This window comes from Salmo trutta, chromosome 31, assembly GCF_901001165.1.
Source record: "Salmo trutta chromosome 31, fSalTru1.1, whole genome shotgun sequence".
NCBI lineage: Eukaryota > Metazoa > Chordata > Actinopteri > Salmoniformes > Salmonidae > Salmo > Salmo trutta.
In genome coordinates, this window is record NC_042987.1 from 23,463,055 (window position 1) to 23,488,004 (window position 24,950).

At 41.5% G+C, this 24,950-nt stretch overlaps 1 protein-coding gene across 1 annotated transcript in view; it reads left to right on the forward strand.

Annotated features, from left to right (window-relative positions):
* Positions 1-24,950, forward strand: part of brinp2 (bone morphogenetic protein/retinoic acid inducible neural-specific 2) — a 123,662-nt gene that overhangs the window by 71,572 nt on the left and 27,140 nt on the right. Inside the window, exon 6 of the mRNA XM_029725720.1 lies at positions 10,508-10,744. Within this exon, the coding sequence (XP_029581580.1) occupies positions 10,508-10,744 (237 nt within the window). The remainder of the gene's footprint in view (positions 1-10,507; positions 10,745-24,950) is intronic.

Below are 24,950 nucleotides of genomic sequence, written 5' to 3' on the forward strand. Positions count from 1 at the left end.
TTGAATGAAGATGTCCTTTCTATTCATTATATTTTTATGTGTATAATATACTCAGTATGTTTCTTGTACTTCATCTCATTTTATGGTACAGTGTGTTTATGCTGTAAGACAAATGACTTGGAATCCACAAAAATACTTTTTTTTCCAAGAAAATAAAATTATTTAAGTTTCAAATGATCATAACTCTTCAACGGGATGTAAGTGATTATTTAGGTGGATAAACTTTATTGCAAACAGTACACTCTCCAGGCAAAGGCTTTGTATTCCCCCTTTGCCAATGTGTTATTCATTGTTCCTTCCAGCTCTGATCTATGCAACCAATGTCCTATGATTTAGATAGGTGTAGATCAGTGCTTCAAAGCTAGCAGTGGACTCTCATTATTCACTCCTCAAGACTATTGAAGAAATTAATTCAGACTCCTGCATGATCAAATCTCAGATCATAAATCATATCTGTGAAGCAAGGTTTTTTAAATCCTTGTGTTTGGGATTTTTTGGTTATGGATTCATCCATCTACTTTGGACTAGTGCTTTAACGCGGTAAAAGAAAAGATTTGATGATGTCCCAAATGGTACCGTATATTCCATACACGGTGCACTACTTTTGACCAGAGGGCCAAAGGTAGTGCACTATATAGGGAATAGGGTGCCATTTGGAATTCAGCCTTTGAGTGCTGCTTCCAAAACCTGGAGAAGCCCTCAGGAGCCCTGGCTCCCAGCAAGTCCAACCAGCAGGTCCATCATGGCTGCACCGGTCCAGAAGGAGAGGCTAGACAATAGGTGATTGGGCAAAGATCAGACATAATGAGGCCCAGATGGCCAGGACACATTCCAAGGATGGAGGAACAGCATCTCACTAGCCAAGCTGGCATTCCCATGGACACCACAGGGATAGCTAGCAACAATGAATGGTTTAAAGAACATGTTTTTTATCTATTTATTTATTTATTTAAACTTTATTTAACTAGGCAAGTCAGTTAAGAACAAATTCTTATTAACAATGACGGCCTATGAAAAGGCAAAAGACCTCCTGCGGGGACGGGGGCTGAGATAAAAAAAAATATTTAAAAAATAACAGAAATGTATAGGACAAAACACACATCACGACAAGAGAGACAACACAACACTACATAAAGACAGACCTAAGACAACAACATAGCAAGGCAGCAAGACATGACAACACAGGATGGTAGCTACACAACATGACAACAACGTGATAGCAACACAACATGGTAGCAGCACAAAACATGGCACAAACATTATTATGGTCATCTGAATCAGGGTTAGTTTGGCGGCTTGGGTGAAAGAGGAGCGATTACGATAGAGGAAACCAAGTCTAGATTTACCTTTAGCCTGCAGCTTTGATATGTGCTGAGAGAAGGACAGTGTACTGTCTAGCCAATACTCCCAAGTACTTGTATGAGGTATGAGGTACTTGTATGAGGTGACCTCAAGCACTAAACCCTCAGTATTTGATCCCCTGCTGATTTTGTACATTTGCCCACTGACAAAGAAATGATCAGTCTATAATTTTAATGGTAGGTTTATTTGAACAGTGAGAGACAGAATAACATTTTTTTTTTTTTAAACGCATTTCAAAAATGTTATAAAATGATTTGCATTTTAATGAGGGAAATAAGTATTTCACCCCTCTGCAAAACATGACTTAGTACTTGGTGGCAAAACCCTTGTTGGCAATCACAGAGGTCAGACATTTCTTGTAGTTGGCCACCAGGTTTGCACACATTTCAGGAGGGATTTTGTCCCACTCCTCTTTGCAGATCTTCTCCAAGTCATTAAGGTTTCGAGGCTGACGTTTAGCAAATCGAACCTTCAGCTCCGTCCACAGATTTTCTATGGGATTAAGGTCTGGAGACTGGCTAGGCCACTCCAGGACCTTAATGTGCTTCTTCTTGAGCCACTCCTTTGTTGCCTTGGCCGTGTGTTTTGGGTCATTGTCATGCTGGAATACCCATCCACGACCCATTTTCAATGCCCTGGCTGAGGGAAGGAGGTTCTCACCCAAGATTTGACGGTACATGGCCCCGTCCATCGTCCCTTTGATGCGGTGAAGTTGTCCTGTCCCCTTAGCAGAAAAACACCCCCAAAGCATAATGTTTCCACCTCCATGTTTGACGGTGGGGATGGTGTTCTTGGGGTCATAGGCAGCATTCCTCCTCCTCCAAACACGGCGAGTTGAGTTGATGCCAAAGAGCTCCATTTTGGTCTCATCTGACCACAACACTTTCACCCAGTTGTCCTCTGAATCATTCAGATGTCCATTGGCAAACTTCAGACGGGCATGTATATGTGCTTTCTTGAGCAGGGGGACCTTGCGTGCGCTGCAGGATTTCAGTCCTTCACGGCGTAGTGTGTTACCAATTGTTTTCTTGGTGACTATGGTCCCAGCTGCCTTGAGATCATTGACAAGATCCTCCCGTGTAGTTCTGGGCTGATTCCTCACCATTCTCATGATCATTGCAACTCCACAAGGTGAGATCTTGCATGGAGCCCCAGGCCGAGGGAGATTGACAGTTATTTTGTGTTTCTTCCATTTGCGAATAATCGCACCAACTGTTGTCACCTTCTCACCAAGCTGCTTGGTGATGGTATTGTAGCCCATTCCTGTCACGTCCTGGCCAGTATAAGGGTTAATTAGTATTGTAGTTTGGTCAGGACGTGACAGAGGGTATTTGTTTTATGTGGTTCAGGGTGGTGTGTTTGGTTAAAGGGTGTTTGATTTAGTATTTCCGGGGTTTTGGTTTATAGTCTATGTTTATGTATTTCTATGTGTAGTCTGGTGAGTGTGTTTCTATGTTGTGTTGATTGGGGTTGGGACTCTCAGTTGAAGGCAGGTGTTGTCTATCTGCCTTTGATTGAGAGTCCCATATAGTAGGGTGTGTTTGTGTTTGGTATTTGTGGGTGATTGTTCTGTGTTCAGCCTTATGCTTTAACAGACTGTTTGTTGATCGTTCGTTCGTTTCTTTGTTATTTTTGTATGTTCATTTTTGAAGTTAATTAAAAATCAAGATGAGCTGCGTTTTGGTCCTCATTCACCGACGACAACCGTGACAATTCCAGCCTTGTGTAGGTCTACAATCTTGTCCCTGACATCCTTGGAGAGCTCTTTGGTCTTGGCCATGGTGGAGAGTTTGGAATCTGGTTGATTGATTGCTTCTGTGGACAGGTGTCTTTTATACATGTAACAAACTGAGATTAGGAGCACTCCCTTTAAGAGTGTGCTCTTAATCTCAGCTCGTTACCTGTATAAAAGACACCTGGGAGCCAGAAATCTTTCTGATTGAGAGGGGGTCAAATACTTATTTCCCTCATTAAAATGCAAATCAATTTATACATTTTTTTACATGCGTTTTTCTGTTTTTTTTGTTGTTGTTATTCTGTGACTCACTGTTCAAATAAACCTACCATTAAAATTATAGACTGATCATTTCTTTGTCAGTGGGAAAAAGTACAAAATCAGCAGGGGATCAAATACTTTTTCCCCTCACTGTAGTAATCACACCTGTGGGGAGAGGGGCATTCTTCTCACCAAACCACGTGACCTTTGTTTTGGAGGTGTTCGGAACAAGGTTAAGGGTAGAGAAAGCTTGTTGGACACTTAAGAAAGCTTTGTTGTACAGTATTTAACTCAAAATCCGGGGAGGGGCCAGCTGAGTATAAGACTGTATCATCTGCATATAAATGGATGAGAGAGCTTCCTACTGCCTGAGCTATGTTGTTGATGTAAATTGAGAAGAGCGTAGGGCCTAGGATTGGGCCTTGGGGTACTCCCTTGGTGACAGGCAGTGGCTGAGACAGCAAACAATCAACTATTTTACACCATTTTAAAGACAAGACTCTCGTTAATCTAACCACACTGTCCGATTTCAAAAAGGCTTTACAGCGAAAGCAAAACATTAGATTATGTCAGGAGAGTACCCTGCCAAAAATAATCACACAGCCATTTTCAATGCAAGCATATATGTCACAAAAACCAAAACCACAGCTAAATGCAGCACTAACCTTTGATGATCTTCCTCAGATGACACTCCTAGGACATTATGTTATACAATACATGCATGTTTTGTTCAATCAAGTTCATATTTATATCAAAAAACAGCTTTTTACATTAGCATGTGACGTTCAGAACTAGCAAACATATCGAAAACTTCCGATGAATTTACTAAATTACTCACGATAAACGTTCACAAAAAACATAACAATTATTTTAAGAACTATAGATACAGAACTCCTTTATGCAATCGCGGTGTCAGATTTTAAAATAGCTTTTCGGCAAAAGCACATTTTGCAATATTCTGAGTAGATAGCTCGCCATCACGGGCTAGCTAATTTGACACCCACCAAGTTTGGCACTCACCAAACTCAGATTTACTATAAGAAAAATTGGATTACCTTTGCTGTTCTTCGTCAGAATGCACTCCCAGGACTTCTACTTCAACAACAAATGTTGTTTTGGTTCCAAATAATCCATAGCTTTATTCAAATAGCTCCGTTTTGTTCGTGCGTTCAGGTCACAATCCGAAGGGTGGCGCGCGAGCGCATTTCGTGACAAAAACTTTCAAAATATTCCATTACCGTACTTCGAAGCATGTCAAACGCTGTTCAAAATCTATTTTTATGCTATTTTTCTCGTAAAATAGCGATAATATTCCAACCGGGCGACGTTGTATTCATTCAAAGGCTGAAAGAAAAAAATGGAGTAGTCTCGTGGACGCGCATCTCCAGTGTCACTGTTCCCAGCCTGACCACTCACAAACAGAGCTGCTGTACTTAGCCCAGAGACTGCAGACACCCCATTACACTTTCTGGTGCCTTCTGAGAGCCAATGGAAGCCTTAGAAAATGTCACGTTACAGCACAGATGCTGTATTTTAGATAGAGAGGCTACAGTAGGACGACAAATTGTCAGACAGGGCATTTCCTGTATGGAATCTTCTCAGGTTTTGGCCTGCCATATGAGTTCTGTTATACTCACAGACACCATTCAAACAGTTTTAGAAACTTTAGAGGAATTTTCTATCCAAATCTACTAATTATATGCATATTCTAGTTTCTGGGCAGGAGTAGTAACCAGATTAAATTGCGTACGTTTTTTATCCGGCCGTGAAAATACTGCTCCCTATCCCAAACAGGTTAAGGTTGCATTGACACATCTATAACCTGAGCAGAAACCAGATTGCATATTTTATAAAAAAAAAAAAAATCACCTTTATTTAACCAGGTAAGCTAGTTGAAAACAAGTTTTCATTTACAACTGCGACCTGGCCAAGATATAGCAAAGCAGTGCGACACAAACAACAACACAGAGTTACACATGTAATAAACAAGCGTACAGTCAATTACACAATAGAAAAAAATAAAGTCTATATACAAGGTGCAAGGTGCACCCGTGACCAGCTTGGAAACCGAATTGCACAGCGGAGAAGGTACGGTGGGATTCGAAATGGTCAGTGATCTGTTTATTAACTTGGCTTTCGAAGACTTTAGAGAGGCAGGACAGGATGGATATAGGTCTATAACAGTTTGGGTCTAGAGTGTCACCCCCTTTGAAGAGGGGGATGACCGCGGCAGCTTTCCAATCTTTAGAGATCTCAGACGATACGAAAGAGAGGTTGAACAGACTGGTAATAGGGGTTGCAAGAATGGCGGCAGATAGTTTTAGAAATAGAGGGTCCAGATTGTCTAGCCCAGCTGATTTGTACTGGTCCAGGTTTTGCAGCTCTTTCAGAACATCTGCAATCTGGATTTGGGTGAAGGAGAAGCTGCGGAGGCTCGGGCAAGTAGCTGCGGGGGGGGGGGGGGGGGGGGGGGGGGGGGGGGGGGGGGGGGGGGCGGAGCTGTTGGCCGGGGCTGGGGTAGCCAGGAGGAAAGCTTGGCCAGCCATAGAGAAATGCTTATTGAAATGTTAGATTATTATGGATTTATCAGTGGTGACCGTGTTACCTAGCCTCAGAGCAGTGGGCAGCTGGGAGGAGGTGCTCTTGTTCTCCATGGACTTTACAGTGTCCCAAAACTTTTTGGAGTTAGAGCTACAGGATGCAAATTTCTGTTTGAAAAAGCTAGCATTTGCTTTCCTGACTGACTGCGTGTATTGGTTCCTGACTTCCCTGAACAGTTGCATATCGCGGGGACTATTCAATGCTATTGCAGTCCGCCACAGGATGTGTTTGTGCTGGTCAAGGGCAGTCAGGTCTGGAGTGAACCAAGGGCTATATCTGTTCTTAGTTCTACATTTTTTGAAAGGGCCATGCCAGAGAGAATACTATAGACATAAAGAAAGCCAGTCAGTTGGTTATTGACAAGTTCTTCCAACACTTTTGATAAACAGGGCAAAATAAAAATAGGCCTATAACAGTTGGGATCAGCTTGATCTCTCCCTTTAAATAAAGGATGAACCATGGCTGCCTTCCAAGCAATGGGAACCTCCCCAGAAAGGAGAGAGAGGTTAAAAAGTTTGGAGATAGACTTGGTGATGATAGTGGCAGCAACCTTAAAAAGAAGAAAGGGTCTAAACCATCTGACCCAGATGTTTTTTGGGGGTCAAGTTTCAGGAGCTCCTCTAGCACCTGGACTCAGTGACTGCCTGCAGGGAGAAACTTTGTAGCGGGGCAGGGGGAAATGAGGGAGAAGCTTCGGGGATAGTCGCATTAAAAGGGGTGGGAGATGAAGAAATGTTGGACGGGCAAGGAGGCATGGCTGAGTCAAATAGGAATCCTGACTTAATGAAGTGGTGATTAAAGAGCTCAGCCATGTGCTTCTTGTCAGTAACAACCACATCATCAACTTTAAGGGACATGGGCAGCTGTGAGGAAGAAGGTTTATTCTCCAGGTCTTTAACCGTTTTCCAGAACTTCTTGGGGTTAGACCCACAGAGAGAGAACTGCTCCTTAAAGTAACTAACTTTGGCCTTCCGGATAGTCTGAGTGCACTTATTTCTCATTTGCCTGAATGAGAGCTTGTCAGCCAAATGCAATTCTTGAGGTGGAGTAACTCTGCAAGATCACGGTCGAACCAGGGGCTGAACCTGTTTTTAATTCTAATTTTCTTTATGGGGGTGTTTGTTAACAATACCAATGAAAATATCAAAAAAAGAAGGTCCAACCGTTTTTGACAGAGGGGATCAAGCTGATTCTATACCATTTTACAGAGGCCAGTTCATGAAGGAAGGCTTGCTCATTACAGTTTTTTAGCAAGCGTCTATGACAAATCAGGACAGGTCCTTTCACTGAGCAGCCATTACGAACATCTGATAGGCCAAAATGGAAACCTGGGTAAAGCTTGGGTTAGGTGGAGACTGAGAGTAGTAGAATATCACACAATAAAGTTATCTGTGGCTTAATGTTCTATTGATAGAAAATATAATGAAGAGAAACTATTATGAATACTTTTTTTTACAATCCAGTTATTTTCAGCTAATTAAAAATACCATAAAAACACTGGATATTGGTCAATATAACCACAGATGATGCAATTTCTATTGCACTCCAGACTGCCCTTTCACACCTGGACTAAAGGAACACCTATGTGAGAATGCTATTCATTGACTACAGCGCAGCGTTCAACACCATAGTGCCCTCAAAGCCCATCACTAAGCTAAGGACCCTGGGACTAAACACCTCCCTCTGCAACTGGATCCTGGACTTCCTGACAGGCCGCCCCCAGGTGGGAAGGGTCAATAACAACACATCCGCCATGCTGATCCTCAACACGGGAAAAGCACAGGAAAAGCACGCCCCCATTCTCATCGACGGGGCTGTAGTGGAGCAGGTTGAGAGCTTCAAGTTCCTTGGATTGCACATCACCAACAAACTCACATGGTTCAAGCACACCAAGACAGTTGTGAAGAGGGCATGACAAAACCTATTCCCCCTCAGGAGACTGAAAGGATTTGGCATGGGTTTTACAGCTACACCATTGAGAGCATCCTGACGGGTTGCATCACTGCCTGGTATGGCAACTGCTTGGCCTCCGACTGCAAGGCACTATAGAGGATAGTGCGAACGGCCCAGTACATCACCGGGGCCAAGCTTCCTGCCATCCAGGACCTCTATACCAGGCGGTGTCAGAGGAAGGCCCTAAAAATTGTCAAAGACTCCAGCCACCCTAGTCATAGACTGTTCTCTCTGCTACCGCACGGCAAGCGGTACCGGAGCGCCAAGTCTAGGTCCAAGAGGCTTCTAAACAGCTTCTACCCCCATTCCATAAGACTCCTGAACATCTAATCAAATGGCTACCCAGACTATTTGCATTGCCCCCCCCCCCCCACGCTGCTGCTACTCTCTTATTATCGATGCGTAGTCACTAATAACTCTACCTACATGTACGTATTACCTCAATTACCTCGACACTGACGCACCCGCACATTGACTCTGTACCGGTACCCCCTGTATATAGCCCTGCTGTTGTTACTTATTGCTGCTCTTTAATTATTTGTTATTCTTATCTCTTACTTTTTTTAGGTATTTTCTTAAAACGGCATTGTTGGTTAAGGGCTTGTAAGTAAGCATTTCACTGTAAGGTCTTCACCTGTTGTACTTGGAGCATGTGACAAATAACATTTGATTTGATTTGAATATAATACAATGAATCTTATTGGGGTGGTCTACAATCAGAAAGGTGTCTTACAGCACTAGTAAAATCCTTAAGGATAATAACCCTATTCAAATAGGCCTACGTGTGAAGTTGAAGTAGATAAACATTGTAGTAGGGTTACTAGAAAACAAACAAGAACAGTTAATCCCATTTTAGTACATCTATTATTATTTGCAACTCAAAGTCCATGTGGTCTATAATAATATTAAATGGCAGAGGTTAATGCCAGTCTAATAAATGTTATATTTTCCAATTCTTTAAAAGCAGGCGGTGGGGTTGTCTGCAGACAAGCATTTCAGCGAACACTAATTTGCTTCGAACACCCACGACAGGAATGTCACCACAAGTCAAAGGTGAAAACAGCACAAAGTACAGTGTGAGGAGAGGAATGAGCCCTGAGCATTATTTTCTTTCAGCCATCACCAATTATAAACACAGCTTGTGCCAATTTCTAGCGCCTTCTTCAGGTTTGACATTTAAATTGTCAACCCACTTAATACCGCCGTCTCCTGAAGGAAGCTCCCTGCTGACAGAGACCCGGTAACTACTGAGAGGTGGTTGGAAATCTGTAACATTATATGAGCTCTTTTTTTAAATAGAGAGAGTGTGTGTGTCTTGGTGTGTGTGTGTGTGTGTGTGTGTGTCTTGGTGTGTGTGTCTTGGCGTGTGTGTGTCTTGGTGTGTGTGTGTGTGTGTGTGTGTGTGTGTGTGTGTGTGTGTGTGTGTGTGTGTGTGTGTGTGTGTGTGTGTGTGTGTGTGTGTGTGTCTTGGCGTGTGTGTCTTGGCGTGTGTGTGTGTGTGTGCACATGTACATTATATTCTTCTAATGTGTAGAAGTTTATTTTGCAAAAAAAGTTTCTGAAGTCCCCACAAGAGATCAGACATTAGCACAGGAAGAGAAATAATATATGGGAAAGTGTTGTTCTTGACAACTGAAGCTTGCAATTCCAAAGAAAAGTACTAGTTGCACTGTCTCCAAAAAGAGGCAGAGATGGAGGGTCTGGGGAGCAGTCTGTTATTTAGCTGTCTCCCAAATTAAAGCCATCTCTGCCAGCTAGCTCTCCTATTGGCTCACAGAACCTGACAGCCGCCAAGGCAAGGAATGAAGACTGTGACTAATTGTGTCTGCTCTCCACAATCCAGAAAGTAAATACCAAGGAACACACATAAATATTCATAATAAGGCATACGGATTGACTCCCGCTCTTGAAAAATGTCCAAAGTGGTGCAACTGACAGGGAGCCTTTGTCAAAGGATAACATGATCATTAGATTCCAAACACCTACAGCTTCTGACTAAACAAAAACATTTTGAGAGAAAAAAAGCACACAATTGAATGCATATTATTGAACTCGCTGCAATAATATGAATATGTATCGATCATGTATATTTTAAACACTACAAAAATATAATGGGTTTCAAATTGCTTGTGATTTTATGGTGTCCTTATCCACATTACATATCACCTATTTTAGGTGCATCTAGAACAATTGTAGGAGATTTGTGCAGGTGTAGATCCATAGGGGAGGCATGTTCTGATGGGTGGCATTGTTTTATAGAACTGTTCCATCAAAATGTTGGTTGCGTCTCAAATACCTATTTCCTAAGTAGTGTAGTATCGTAAGTGCATAGTTCCATAACCTTGATAATATACACTCTGGATTTTGTTTTGCAGTCTCTGCCATAATCTCTAATGCCCAATTACTAGCAACCAGGTTCCCTTGTCTTGCTGTGGCTAAACTAACCCAATTACAGTCATTCCCATCTCATTTTTAGTCTTACGCTCTCGCTATGGAGGCTCTTTGAGGGATAAACGTGACATATATAACTTCATGTCACTAAAATATAATATTGCATAAATGACAAGATTCTATAATATTCTCCTCTGTACTCAGGTTTACAGGATGTCCTTCCAGAATTCCTCCGGAACCGTTTTGTGGAGGCTGCTCTCAGCTACGTGGCATGCAACTCTGAGGGGGAGCTTTTGTGTCGTAACAATGACTGCTGGTGCCGCTGCTCTGCCAAGTTCCCTGATTGTAACTGCCCCTTGGCTGATATCAAAGTCATGGAGGAAAATCTGCAAAAAAACAAGGAATCCTGGACCAACTTCAACACTGAATTTATGGAATCAGGTGGGCTATTTGTTTGTTATTTGTTATTCATTTCCATCAAGCTGCATTTGAAAGCTATTGGGAGGAGCAGGACACAGGTGTACTATAAAATGCGCAATATCAATAAAAAAAACTAACCAACCCAAATGGCTACAACCATTTTGCTCAATATCAACAAACAGCTAGCTAATGCCGTGAATATGTACAACTAGATATACTGGTGCCTCTCAGGCAGTTCAAGTTATTGATTGGGGACAACTTTACTGAAAAATGTGTGTTTGTAATCTCTTGAGTGTGTTTGTAATCTTGTATATTTGTATTATGTTGTATTTGTAAATTGTGAATATGCAGGGCTCCGTTGAAAAAGAGACATTGGTCTCAATGGGACTTAAATGTAAAAAAGAAAAACAAAAGAAGAAAAACAAGTGTAGCTTGACATTGGAGGCAGGTAGTGTTCCCCATTGCAATGTTTTCTCTAATGTCTATCTGCGAGAGGGCTTCTCTCCATCTGTTGGATTCTGTATGATTTAGAAAGTGCATACTGAGTGATGTTTTGAAAGCACAGGCATGCTCCCTTAATTCCCTGAACATCATTTTGACAATACCTGACTTAGCAATATCAGAGCACCTCTCGCATTAAATTGTTATAAGATGCTGCGTTGTTGACAGGCTACTGAAAAGGAGGAATAAGTTCCTCATAATTGCAGCACATTCTTGTTCTGCTGACATTGTTTTGTCTGAAGCCTAACTTAAGCAATTTGTCATGAAAATGAGCACATAGCCCCTTTCATTCTTTTAGATGGTTGAGTGTCAAAATAAGTAATGGGCAAAAAATATCATAAAAGGCATATGCACACACACACACACACACACACACACACACACACACACACTCAAACACCTTAACCCAAGCTGAAAATGTATGATGTACAATACAGAGGGAGGAAGTGATCTAAGCATTAAGCATTTTTAATGGGGCAGAGTGTTTGTCTTTTCATGGCTCTCCACTTGCCACAGAGAGCAAAGCATCCAAGGCTCAGTGCTGCTGGTTAGAGTCTGCTTAGAGTCTGCATGCGAGGTTGAGCTGCAGCAGTTCTAGTGAGATTAGTTGATAAATAATGTGGCGAGGAAAAACTTGAAATATGTGGGAAGTGCTGGCACATCAAGTATTTCGCCCAGCCAAGGAATGATCCAAACAGAGAGATAAATCCTGTCTCTGTCTCTAAAGCCTCTTCTGTCCCCCGATGGGGCTTTAATGAAAGCACCCCCAAATATCTTTAACTATAGGCCTTCACTCATCAAAATGCATGTCGGTCTTTCTATAAACTAGCGTACCAGTGAGGATTTACTACACTGGACAACTTGTTACAGATGTCATTGACAATAATCTGCAAAAATTTTTAATGTCATTACATTAAGATATAAGGGACGATAATGACTACATTCAGTAAAATTCATGAGTTGGTTTAAAACCTATGTTTAACCCTTTATCATGGTTGGTGTCTTGATGGATTTGTCCAAAATCATGTGACATGAAACATGACTTTTCTGTCCTTGTATTTATGGCTGTGTAAGTTGTCGTTATATCATATATGTATGTCACGTGTCACTACTTCACAGGAGAGCCATTTGAACGTTTCTTGACAGAAATGCCTTCTGGAACATTTGAACTGTCATGTGCCTTAATAACAAACTTAATGCCGTCTATAAATACGAATAAAATGGTTAAATTATGACCCTAGTTGGTTTACCCACAGAAAAAGTCAACAACCTTCCTGCTAGCCATGATTGGTAATGATAATGAGTGGGTTGGACCTGCCCAGAGATGAGTTCGGATTGGTCTGCCATGTAGCACGCTTCTGTCTATTTGAGCTGGTCAGTATGTGTACAGTAGGTAATCCTGTCTAGTCCTGCATAGTAGAACTGTATAAGTGTTGCTCTCCATTTTCTGGAGGACCGAGTTTTGAAATCAGTGGAATTAGAGTATGATAGATAAGGAGATGGAGAAAACACCTGTCTCCGGTTAAGTCTTGAAACTAAGGACAACCATGGCATCTGCAACAGAGGGAGAAGCGTACATCCATGTAAGATAGTCTAGCTAGCTACATTTTCAGATATTAAACTTTTCTAATTTTGTCAGAAAATCATTTTCATTTCAAGTTAAAGAGTACTTTTAGATAGGGCTGGGCGATATGGCCAAAATATCATATCATATGGTATTTTTCACATTTTTGACGGTATGATGGTATTTGGTGGTATTTTATGTTTTTGATTAATAAAAGTTCTAAATTTGCTTTATGAGTAGTGCGTGACCCTAGGGTGGCAACACATATATTCTACATTATTTCAATGCGTCTTTCTTCATTGGGATTGTTTTATACTGTTCAATTCAACTTCAACCTAAAATAATTTCCTGCATTTCCATCAATTTCTGCATTTCCTGCACCCATTTGAAATAATTTCCACACTGCCACGATATGGGCAAAAATACTAGGCCTTATTTTTAACCAAATGTTGCAATTGTGATTTAGGTCACTTTTGGAATCGTGGAAATAGAATGTTTATTATAATTATATAGTTAGAATATAAATAATAGTGGGCACTTTGAATACAGTGTTGTTTGACATGACAACAAATTAAAATGCCATGGACGAGTTATTATGACAGGGTAGGAACCAAAGTGATGTTAAGTGTTTTCTAGGGGACCCTATAATCTTTGGCTACATTAAATCTTTATTCATATAGCCAACATATTCATGCTTCGCCTAATCCTCTTTGATTTAGAAGATACTGTTGCACAAACAACATGCTGATTTAGGCCTCCACCAGCACTGGTATCAGGCTATATTAGCTAGCTACGTTTGCTCTGACTGTCATATGCGTCGTAAGGGACAGACCAAAGCGCAGCAGGTATAGTGCTCATCTTCTTTCTTTATTTTAAAGAGAACACTCAAACAAAATAAACAAAATGACGAAACAGTTCCGTAAGTCACACAGGCTATACAGAAAACAACCACCCACAAAAACACAGGAAAAACAGGCTGCCTAAGTATAGCTTCCAATCAGAGACAACGAAAGACACCTGCCTCTAATAGGAAGCCTTACTTGGCCACACATAGAAAAAGAAACATAGAAATAGAAAACTAGAACCAAAATCCCCTAGAACCAAAAAACCCCAAAACACACAAAACAAACACTCCCTGCCACGCCCTGACCATACTACAATTACAAATGACCCCTTTACTGGTCAGGACGTGACACTGACTCAATACTTTTATTAGCTAGTTAGCTAGCCAGCCAGATAACTAGCGATTAGCATTAGTGGCTAACACGATTTAGCTTAACTTGCTAAGAAAATATAAACTAGCTGTTTGCAGATGTAAGAAACACAAACTAATATTGTAATTATAGAATGCTTGTGGATTTATATTAAGATCAAACATTGTCATCAACATTGTTGCATGTTCTGCATTGACCATGCAGACTGAACGAAAGTTTATCGTGGTCAAGTAACAGCAAATGCGCTCCTTGAGTGACAGGGGGTGGGACTAGGTCTGTGTGGAAAGCAGCATGGAAAGAGAGAGAGCGGTGAGAGGGATGACTCAAGTAGCGGAGTAAATTATAAAAATGGACGTTACACACGGCGTATCACATTTAACACATTTAACAAACCAAACATTAAAATAACGTTATAGAAGGTAAAGTAAAAACCCAAACCAGTCCGTGTATCAATATCGGTATATAGTAAAATATAGCTAGCTAGCTAACGTTAGCTGGCTGGCTCGCTAGCTATCTCTGTAGTAATATTATTCATATCTCAGAGCCATTTTCTTTGCTAGTTAAAAAGTGTAATTCAATTGTTGAAAGCATTACAGTTGCAGTCACCAACGCTCTGGATAACATGAAAACAGCCTAACGAGCTCTGCTAGGGCGAGTAAAATGGTCAGTCAGCTGTTCTCTCATTTGTGTCTGGAAGTAGCTTTAAGAAGTGACTCCACTATGCAAGTAACCATTTCAATACAATGTTAATGATGTCACTGCGACAACTGTTGATAGACGTAGCTGGTAAATTCGCTCTGGTTAATTAAATCAAATCAAATCAAATCAAATTTATTTATATAGCCCTTCGTACATCAGCTGAAATCTCAAAGTGCTGTACAGAAACCAGCCTAAAACCCCAAACAGCAAGCAATGCATGTGAAAGAAGCACGGTGGCTGGGAAAAACTCCCTAGGAAAAACTCCTGAGAAAGGCCAAAAACCTAGGAAGAAACCTAGAGAGGAACCAGGCTATGAGGGGTGGCCAGTCCTCTTCTGGCTGTGCCGGGTGGATATTATAACAGAACATAGTCAAGATGTTAAAATGTTCGTAAATGACCAGCATGGTCAAATAATAATAATCATAGTAATTGTCGAGGGTGCAACAAGCACGTCCGGTGAACAGGTCAGGGTTCCGTAGCCGCAGGCAGAACAGTTGAAACTGGAGCAGCAGCATGGCCAGGTGGACTGGGGACAGCAAGGAGTCATCATGCCAGGTAGTCCTAGGGCTCAGGTCCTCCGAGAGAAAGAAAGAAAGAAAGAAAGAGAGAATTAGAGAGAGCATATTTACATTCACACAGGACACCGGATAAGACAAGAGAATACTCCAGATGTAACAGACTGACCCTAGCCCCCCGACACATAAACTACTGCAGCATAAATACTGGAGGCTGAGACAGGAGGGATCAGAAGACACTGTGGCCCCATCCGATGATACCCCCGGACAGGGCCAAACAGGCAGGATATAACCCCACCCACTTTGCCAAAGCACAGCCCCCCACACCACTAGAGGGATATCTACAACCACCAACTTACCGTCCGAAGACAAGGCCGAGTATAGCCCACAAAGATCTCCGCCACGGCACAACCCAAGGGGGGGGCGCCAACCCAGACAGGAAGACCACGTCAGTGGCTCAACCTACTCAAGTGACGCACCCCTCCCATGGACGGCAATGAAATAGGGTGCAGGCCAGGCAACAGGCTGTTAGCCAGCCTGCCAGCTTAGTGGAGTCTGCCACTAGCACAGTTAGCGTAGTCAGCTCAGCTTTCCCCATTGAGACCGTGTCTGTGCCTCGATCTTGGTTGGGCAAAATTAAAAATGGCGGTGTTCGCTTCAGTAATCTTACTAGTATAAAGACCTCCTCCATTCCTGCCATTATTGAAAGAGATTGTGATACTTCACATCTCAAAATTGGGTTACTTAATGTTAGATCCCTCACTTCCAAGGCAGTTATAGTCAATGAACTAATCACTGATCATAATCTTGATGTGATTGGCCTGACTGAAACATGGCTTAAGCCTGATGAATTTACTGTGTTAAATGAGGCCTCACCCCCTGGTTACACTAGTGACCAAACCCCCCGTGCATCCGGCAAAGGCGGAGGTGTTGCTAACATTTACGATAGCAAATTTCAATTTACAAAAAAAAAAACAATGACGTTTTCGTCTTTTGAGCTTCTAGTCATGAAATCTATGCAGCCTACTCAATCACTTTTTATAGCTACTGTTTACAGGCCTCCTGGGCCATATGCAGTGTTCCTTACTGAGTTCCCTGAATTCCTATCGGATCTTGTAGTCATAGCAGATAATATTCTAATTTTTGGTGACTTTAACATTCACATGGAAAAGTCCACAGACCCACTCCAAAAGGCTTTCGGAGCCATCATCGACTCAGTGGGTTTTGTCCAACATGTTTCTGGACCTACTCACTGCCACAGTCATACTCTGGACCTAGTTTTGTCCCATGGAATAAATGTTGTGGATCTTAATGTTTTTCCTCATAATCCTGGATTATCGGACCACCATTTTATTGCGTTTACAATTGCAACAAATAATCTGCTCAGACCCCAACCAAGGAAGATTAAAAGTCGTGCTATAAATTCTCAGACAACCCAAAGATTCCTTGATGCCCTTCCAGACTCCCTCTGCCTACCCAAGGACGTCAGAGGACAAGAATCAGTTAACCACCTAACCGAGGAACTCAATTCAACCTTGCGCAATACCCTAGATGCAGTTGCACCCCTAAAAATTAAAAACATCTGTCATAAGAAACTAGCTCCCTGGTATACAGAAAATACACGAGCTCTGAAGCAAGCTTCCAGAAAATTGGAACGGAAATGGCGCCACACTAAACTGGAAGTCTTCCGACTAGCTTGGAAAGACAGTACCGTGCAGTATCGAAGAGCCCTCACTGCTGCACGATCATCCTATTTTTCCAACTTAATTGAGGAAAATAAGAACAATCCGAAATTTCTTTTTGACACTGTCGCAAAGCTAACTAAAAAGCAGCATTCGCAAATGGAGGATGGCTTTCACTTCAGCAGTAATAAATTTATGAACTTTTTTGAGGAAAAGATCATGATCATTAGAAAGCAAATTACGGACTCCTCTTTAAATCTGGGTATTCCTCCAGGGCTTCATTGTCCAGAGTCTGCACAACTCTGCCAGGACCTTGGCTCAAGGGAGATACTAAAGTGTTTTAGTACTATATCTCTTGACACAATGATGAAAATAATCATGGCCTCCAAACCCTCAAGCTGCATACTGGACCCTATTCCAACTAAACTACTGAAAGAGCTGCTTCCTGTGCTTGGCCCTCCTATGTTGAACATAATAAACGGCTCTCTATCCACCGGATGTGTACCAAGCTCACTAAAAGTGGCAGTAATAAAGCCTCTCTTGAAAAAGCCGAATCTTGACCCAGAAATTATAAAAAACTATCGGCCTATATCGAATCTTCCATTCCTCTCAAAAATTTTAGAAAAAGTTGTTGCGCAGCAACTCACTGCCTTCCTGAAGACAAACAATGTATACGAAACGCTTCAGTCTGGTTTTAGACCCCATCATAGCACTGAGACTGCACTTGTGAAGGTGGTAAATTACCTTTTAATGACGTCAGACCGAGGCTCTGCATCTGTCCTCATCCTCCTAGATCTTAGTGCCGCTTTTGATACCATCGATCACCACATTCTTTTGGAGAGATTGGAAACCCAAATTGGTCTACATGGACAAGTTCTGGCCTGGTTTAGATCTTATCTGTCGGAAAGATATCAGTTTGTCTCTGTGAATGGTTCGTCCTCTGACAAATCAATTGTAAATTTCGGTGTTCCTCAAGGTTCCGTTCTAGGACCACTATTGTTTTCACTATATATTTTACCTCTTGGGGATGTCATTCGAAAACATAATGTTAAATTTCACTGCTATGCGGACGACACACAGCTGTACATTTCGATGAAACATGGTGAAGCCCCAAAATTGCTCTCGCTAGAAGCCTGTGTTTCAGACATAAGGAAGTGGATGGCTGCAAATTTTCTACTTTTAAACTCGGACAAAACAGAGATGCTTGTCCTAGGTCCCAAGAAACAAAGAGATCTTCTGTTGAATCTGACAATTAATCTGGATGGTTGTACAGTCGTCTCAAATAAAACTGTGAAGGACCTCGGCGTTACTCTGGACCCTGATCTCTCTTTTGAAGAACATATCAAGACTGCTTCAAGGACAGCTTTTTTCCATCTACGTAACATTGCAAAAATCAGAAACTTTCTGTCCAAAAATGACGCAGAAAAATTAATCCATGCTTTTGTTACTTCTAGGCTCGACTACTGCAATGCTCTACTTTCCGGCTACCCGGATAAAGCACTAAACAAACTTCAGTTAGTGCTAAATACGGCTGCTAGAATCCTGACTAGAACCAAAAAATTTGATCATATTACTCCAGTGCTAGCTTCCCTACACTGGCTTCCTGTTAAGGCAAGGGCTGATTTCAAGGTTTTACTGCTAACCTACAAAGCATTACATGGGCTTGCTCCTACCTATCTTTCCGATTTGGTCCTGCCGTACATACCTAGACGTACGCTACGGTCACAAGACGCAGGCCTCCTAATTGTCCCTAGAATTTCTAAGCAAACGGCTGGAGGTAGGGCTTTCTCCTATAGAGCTCCATTTTTATGGAATGGTCTGCCTACCCATGTGAGAGACGCAGACTCAGTCTCAACCTTTAAGTCTTTACTGAAGACTTATCTCTTCAGTAGGTCCTATGATTAAGTATAGTCTGGCCCAGGAGTGTGAAGGTGAACGGAAAGGCTGGAGCTGATTTCAGAGTACTCTTGTTTGAGTGTGCAAGAGCGCAGAATAACTGATGAATTTAAGAACGCTCAACACCTGCTGAATATGGCCGGTGTCAGTAAACTTTGGCAAAAAAGCTTAATTAAGTTGTTGCCAGCAGCACAGTTGCAGTCCCCAACGCTCTGGATAACATAAAAACAGCTTTAACCAGCTCCGCTAGGGCGAGTAAAATGGTCAGTGAGATGTTCTCTTATTTTTGTCTGGAAGTAGCTAGTAAGCTAGCCATCTTTAGCCAGTTAGCTTGGGTGCTTGACTGCTGTTGTTAGGACATAACGCTCGGATTAACCGTTTAAGAGCTCGGTGAGGCTAAAGCTTAAGATGGTGTGAATGATGCTGAATGGGTGTAGACAAAGAAGAGCTCTCAGTAGGTGTACCAAAATATTTAAAGGCCATTTTCTGAAAAGTGAGGTTACAAGTTTATCAACTTTCAAAGCAAAATTACTTTCCCATTGTTCCTCAACTGTAATGTATGATACACCATTTTCTAGCTCTGAGTCTCTACTTTTATCCAATGTAAGAAACACCATTTCAAATTTTGCTACATAAGACCGAGTCGAGCCTTTTGGTCACATATTAAGTATTAATCAGTTAAATTAGACATTGAACTTGAACCCTGTAAGAAGCTAGTTCAAATGTTGCTACATAAGACCGAATCGAGCTGTTTGGTCACATATTAAGTATTAATCAGTTAAATTAGACATTGAACTTGAACAATGTAAGAAGCCTGGATCCTGCTGTGGGACAGTTTTTTGTATAGAGATATCAGAAATGCAGTGTAACTCTGTAACATTTTGTGTCTCTATATGTTATTTGGTGGAAACAGTTTTCATGGGCACACAAATCCAAGATAGTAAATGTGATTGCAAAATCAGATGCTTATAACCGAAAGTCACCTTACCTTGATACTTACTGTAAAACCTAAATTGATAATCTCGTTAACATGGTTCTTCAATAATTATGCATAATCCTTGTCGGATGCACAATTTGGTGTCCAGCTGATTAGTTACTGTGTGCAATTGTGTAAATAGACTTTTGCACAGCACCCAACGCTATTCCTATTAATTATTCTGAATAACAAATAAATTACCAAAAACATTTTTTTTACTATTCACAATATGATCTGGTAATGAAATAACATCACAGATACATTTTGTTTTCGATGTTACACCTGCAATTTTAAACAATACAATGGGCTTGAAGTAGCTTACGTGAACTTGAATTTGGAGCCCAGAAATTCAAGTACTGGAATAGGCCTACCTTGAAAATCTGAAATTTCCTTCTCGAAAATTTGGTTCTCAAAAAGTCCTTGTAATTATTGTGTAAGTTCTCCTGCTCCCTTGCAATTATCCAGGATTTGATTTTTGATCTGTTTTTGTGAGAGTCCAGAAAGTGGAGAGCAACACTTATGCAGTTCTACTGCCACTTCAATTGATGGGTGTTGTGCTACTCTTTTGCGGTAAAACCATGTGTGGTTATTATGAGGACGACAATATCTTAATGTTTGCTTCAACTTGACTTTCCACAGAAATCCTTTCCTAAAAAATGGAACCTGGTTTTTGGTCACTTTCTCATTATAAAAACAGCGATGATGAGATTGAAAGGTGAGATTAATGCTACCGCTAATCATGGCTTTATTATGTGTGCCAATATCGGCCACATAGGCTCCAGAAAAATTGCTGTGCATGCATCCAATCTATTTAGTCAGGCAATGTCCACATTATTCTGAAATATTTTTAATGTAATAGTAATTTCAATATCAAGTAAGGTCTAAAAAAAGCATTTTTCTTAAAGTGGTTGTCAAATTTTTGGACACTTGATATTGATGATTTTGACATGAAAATTATAATTAAGTGCTTGAAAAAGTCCCTGAAAGTCCTTGAATTTGACTTGCCAATGTCTGTATGAATCCTGCTGAAAGGATGTATAGTCCTAAGCCTATATTGTTATAGGTGGGGTTATGGGAAAGTTGCATATATTCACTTTTATTCCTCTAAGTGCACATGTGGAACTGAATGAAAATCCTTTTTATTTTTGTTTCAATCCAATTTAAAAATGTTATCCCAATGTTACACATTGGCCCCACTATTTATAGAAAGACCCATATCTCCTTTGAGCAGATGAAATGGCTAGCTCCAGAGGACTAGGCCAGCCAAGGCAAAGCCTGACTAGAATTATATTTACCTCAGTCATGAATCTGTTTTCATTGTCAGAAAACTAGATGGCTTGGGAGTCTGGTAATAATAGGGCCTTTAGTATAAACTGTTATTGCAACTTCTTCGGGATTGGTGTCCCTTCCATGGGACAGTTGAGCTAACGTAGGCTAATGCAATTAGCATGAGGTGGTAAGTAACAAGAACATTTCCCAGGACATAGACATATCTGATATTGGCAGAAATCTTATATTCTTGTTAATCTAACTGCGCTGTCCAATTTACAGTAGCTATTACAGTGAAAGAATACCATGCTGTTGTTTGAGGAGAGTGCACAGTTTTGAACATGATAACTTATTAATAAACAAATTAGGCATATTTGGGAATGCAATGAGAAATGCAATGCATATGAGAATGCATATTGAGAAATGCAATGGTTCATTTGATCAGTCTAAAACTTTGCACATGCACTGCTGCCATCTAGAGGCCAAAATCTAAATTGCAGCTGGGCTGGAATAATACATTATGGCCATTCTCTTGCATTTCAAAGATGACGGTACAAAAAAATACAAAAGAACAGTTGTTTTTTTCTTTGTATTATCTTTTACCAAATCTATTGTGTTATATTCCTCTACATTCCTTTCACATATCCACAAATTTCAAAGTGTTTCCTTTCAAATGGTACCAAGAATATGCATATCCTTGCTTCTGGGCCTGAGTTATAGGCAGTTAGATTTGGGTATGTAACTTTAGGCGGAAATTGAAAAAAAAGGGTGGCTTAAGGCTCTGGAAATACAACAAAGACTTGATTGTTTACGTTTAAAAATGCATTGATTGTGGTGACAATGTTTACACTATAGTACATACTGTATGGACCTTTTTAAGGTTGAGTTATACTTATGAACACACAATACTAATTCAAGTAGGAATTGCAAGACAGTAGCCTAATACTGATGTACCACTGCGGACAGTAGTCATTTTCCAAATTAGTTCCTGCTGTCTTTGTTGAGCACAATCATTCAAATGGCTCAGAAAGCCAATGTCACAGGACATCAGGTTGTAATGAATGCATTCGTGAAGTTGAATGAACCTCCGAAGTAAACAAAGCTAGCAAACAAAGCTATGTCGATGTTGATTCAAAAAAATATATATAATAATAATAGTAATTGAAGGACTAATGTTTCATATATGATGCCTCTCATTAGTGACGCAATTTCTACACAGATTTCTACGACTGACAAAGCAAAACCAATTTCTCATGCTGGCACCCAGGCTACCCCTAATATTAGTTGTATAGTTGTATAGTCAAATGAGCTACACTTTACTGTATGTAAATCTGCAATGTACACACATTACATGAATCTTAACAGGTTTGTTTACATATTGGGTGGATTTTTTTAATCCATCAAAAATAATCTGTCAACACCTTTTAACTACCATAATAAACAATGTGCAGAGGTGTAAAATCTGCCCATAAATGTCAAGTATTCTCTCAGTGTTAGATTTACTTTTCTTTCGTTATACAGTGCAAATCGCCTAATTGTCATAATGGTTCCATTATGTTAATTAAAACATGCCTTCAAGTAACAGTGAGTTGTTTGATACATGGTACCAACAACAAATAGTCTTGGCACTGCTCACCATCAATGCCTGCCAGTTGAAATTCTACTGATGTCTTGCCCATTTCTGCATTTATTACCTCAAAAAAGCATGGACTGCGAGTGCTTAGATGTCGTACATACAAATTTTGAATGCGACAGATTTGTACAAACATGAAAAAGGCTTATCCAGAAATTGATTTCTTTGGTTCAATAGCTGGCAACATCTTTCATGTTTAAAATGTTACATTTTTCAAGTTTTTCATGTTTTGAACAGTTAATTTTGTAAATGTCACCCATAAACACTTGTGATGGACATTTGTCAGTTATTCATTCAAAGTGTTGTGTTTCTGTGATACCAGTACGGGGGCCTCCCGAGTGGCGCAGCGGTCTAAGGCACTGCATCGCTGTGCTAGAGGAGTTACTACAGACCTGGGTTCATTCCCGGGCTGTGCCATAACTGGCCGTGGCCGGGAGTCCCATAGGACGGCGCACAAATGCCCAGCGTCGTCCGGGTTAGAGGAGAGTTTGGCCGGGGGGCCTTTACTTGGCTCATCGCACGGTGCCTGTAGGCTGACCCAGGTAGCCAATTGAACAGTGTTTCATCCGACACATTGGTGCGGCTGGCTTCCGGGTTAAGCTGGAAGGTTTTAAGGAGCGCAGTTAGGAGGACCCATGACTCCATCTTCACCTCACCCAAGCCCATTGGGGAGTTGCAGCGATGAGATAAGATCAAAATTGGGGAGAAAAAGGGGGGTAGGTAACAAACAAAAAAAATACAGCAAAAAAAATAAGGGAAAAAATAAGTACTGGTACGACCTAGCCACCGATGGAGCATTATAGGAGATAGATTTTGTGTTCTAACTTTGGAACACTATGGGCCATCAGCTCAACTTGGTATAGAGCCATTATTGGAATCTAAATATGTATTTACGTTTATATTTTCATTGTATTTTTTTATAGTGGCTGCCATGCCCCCCAGGGGCCAAATCTGGGGTGGCTCCATAGATTTACATCTATATCAATCAATCAAATTTATTTAGATAGCCCTTCTTACATCAGCTGATGTCACAAAGTGCTGTACAGAAACCCAGCCTAAAACCCCAAACAGCAAGCAATGCAGCTGTAGAAGCATGGTGGCTAGGAAAAGCTCCCTAGAAAGGCCAGAACCTTGGAAGAAATATAGAGAGGAACCAAGCTATGAGGGGTGGCCAGTCCTCTTCTGGATGTGCCGGGTGGAGATTATAACAGAACATGGCCAAGATGTTCAAATGTTCATAGATGACCAGCAGGGTCAAATCATAATAATCACAGTGGTTGTTGAGGGTGCAACAGGTCAGCACCTCAGGAGTAAATGTCAGGTGGCTTTTCATAGCCGATCATTCAGAGTATCTCTACTGCTCCTGCTGTCTCTAGAGAGTTGAAAACAGCAGGTCTGGGACAGTTAGCACGTCGGGTGAACAGTTCAGGGTTCCATAGCCGCAGGCAGAACAGTTGAACCTGGAGCAGTAGCACGGCCAGGTGGACTGGGGACAGCAAGGACTCATCAGGCCAGGTAGTCCTGAGGCATGGTCCTAGGGCTCAGGTCCTCCGAGAGAGCGAGAGAGAGAGAGAGAGAGAGAGAGAGAAAGAAAGAAAGCATACTTAAATTCACACAGGACACCGGATAAGACAGGAGAAATACTCCAGATATAACAGACTGACCCTAGTCCCCCGACAGATAAACTACTGCAGCATAAATACTGGAGGCTGAGACAGGAGGGGTCGGGAGACACTGTGGCCCCGTCCGACAATACCCCGGACAGGGCCAAACAGGCAGGATATAACCCCACTCACTTTGCCAAAGCACAGCCCCCACACCACTAGAGGGATATCTTCAACCACCAATTTACCATCCTGAGACAAGGCCGAGTATAGCCCACAAAGATCTCCGCCACGGCACAACCCAAGGGGGGGCGCCAACCCAGACAGGAAGACCACATCAGTGACTCAACCCACTCAAGTGACGCACCCCTCCTAGGGACGGCATGGAAGAGCACCAGTAAGCCAGTGACTCAGCCTCTGTAATAGGGTTAGAGGCAGAGAATCCCAGTGGAGAGAGGGGAACCGGCCAGGCAGAGACAGCAAGGGCGGTGTGTTGCTCCAGTGCCTTTCCGTTCCCCTTCACACTCCTGGACCAGACTACACTTAATCATAGGACCTACTGAAGAGATGAGTCTTCAATAAAGACTTAAAGGTTGAGACCGAGGCTGCGTCTCTCACATAGGTAGCCAGACCATTTCATAAAAATGGAGCTCTATAGGAGAAAGCCCTGCCTC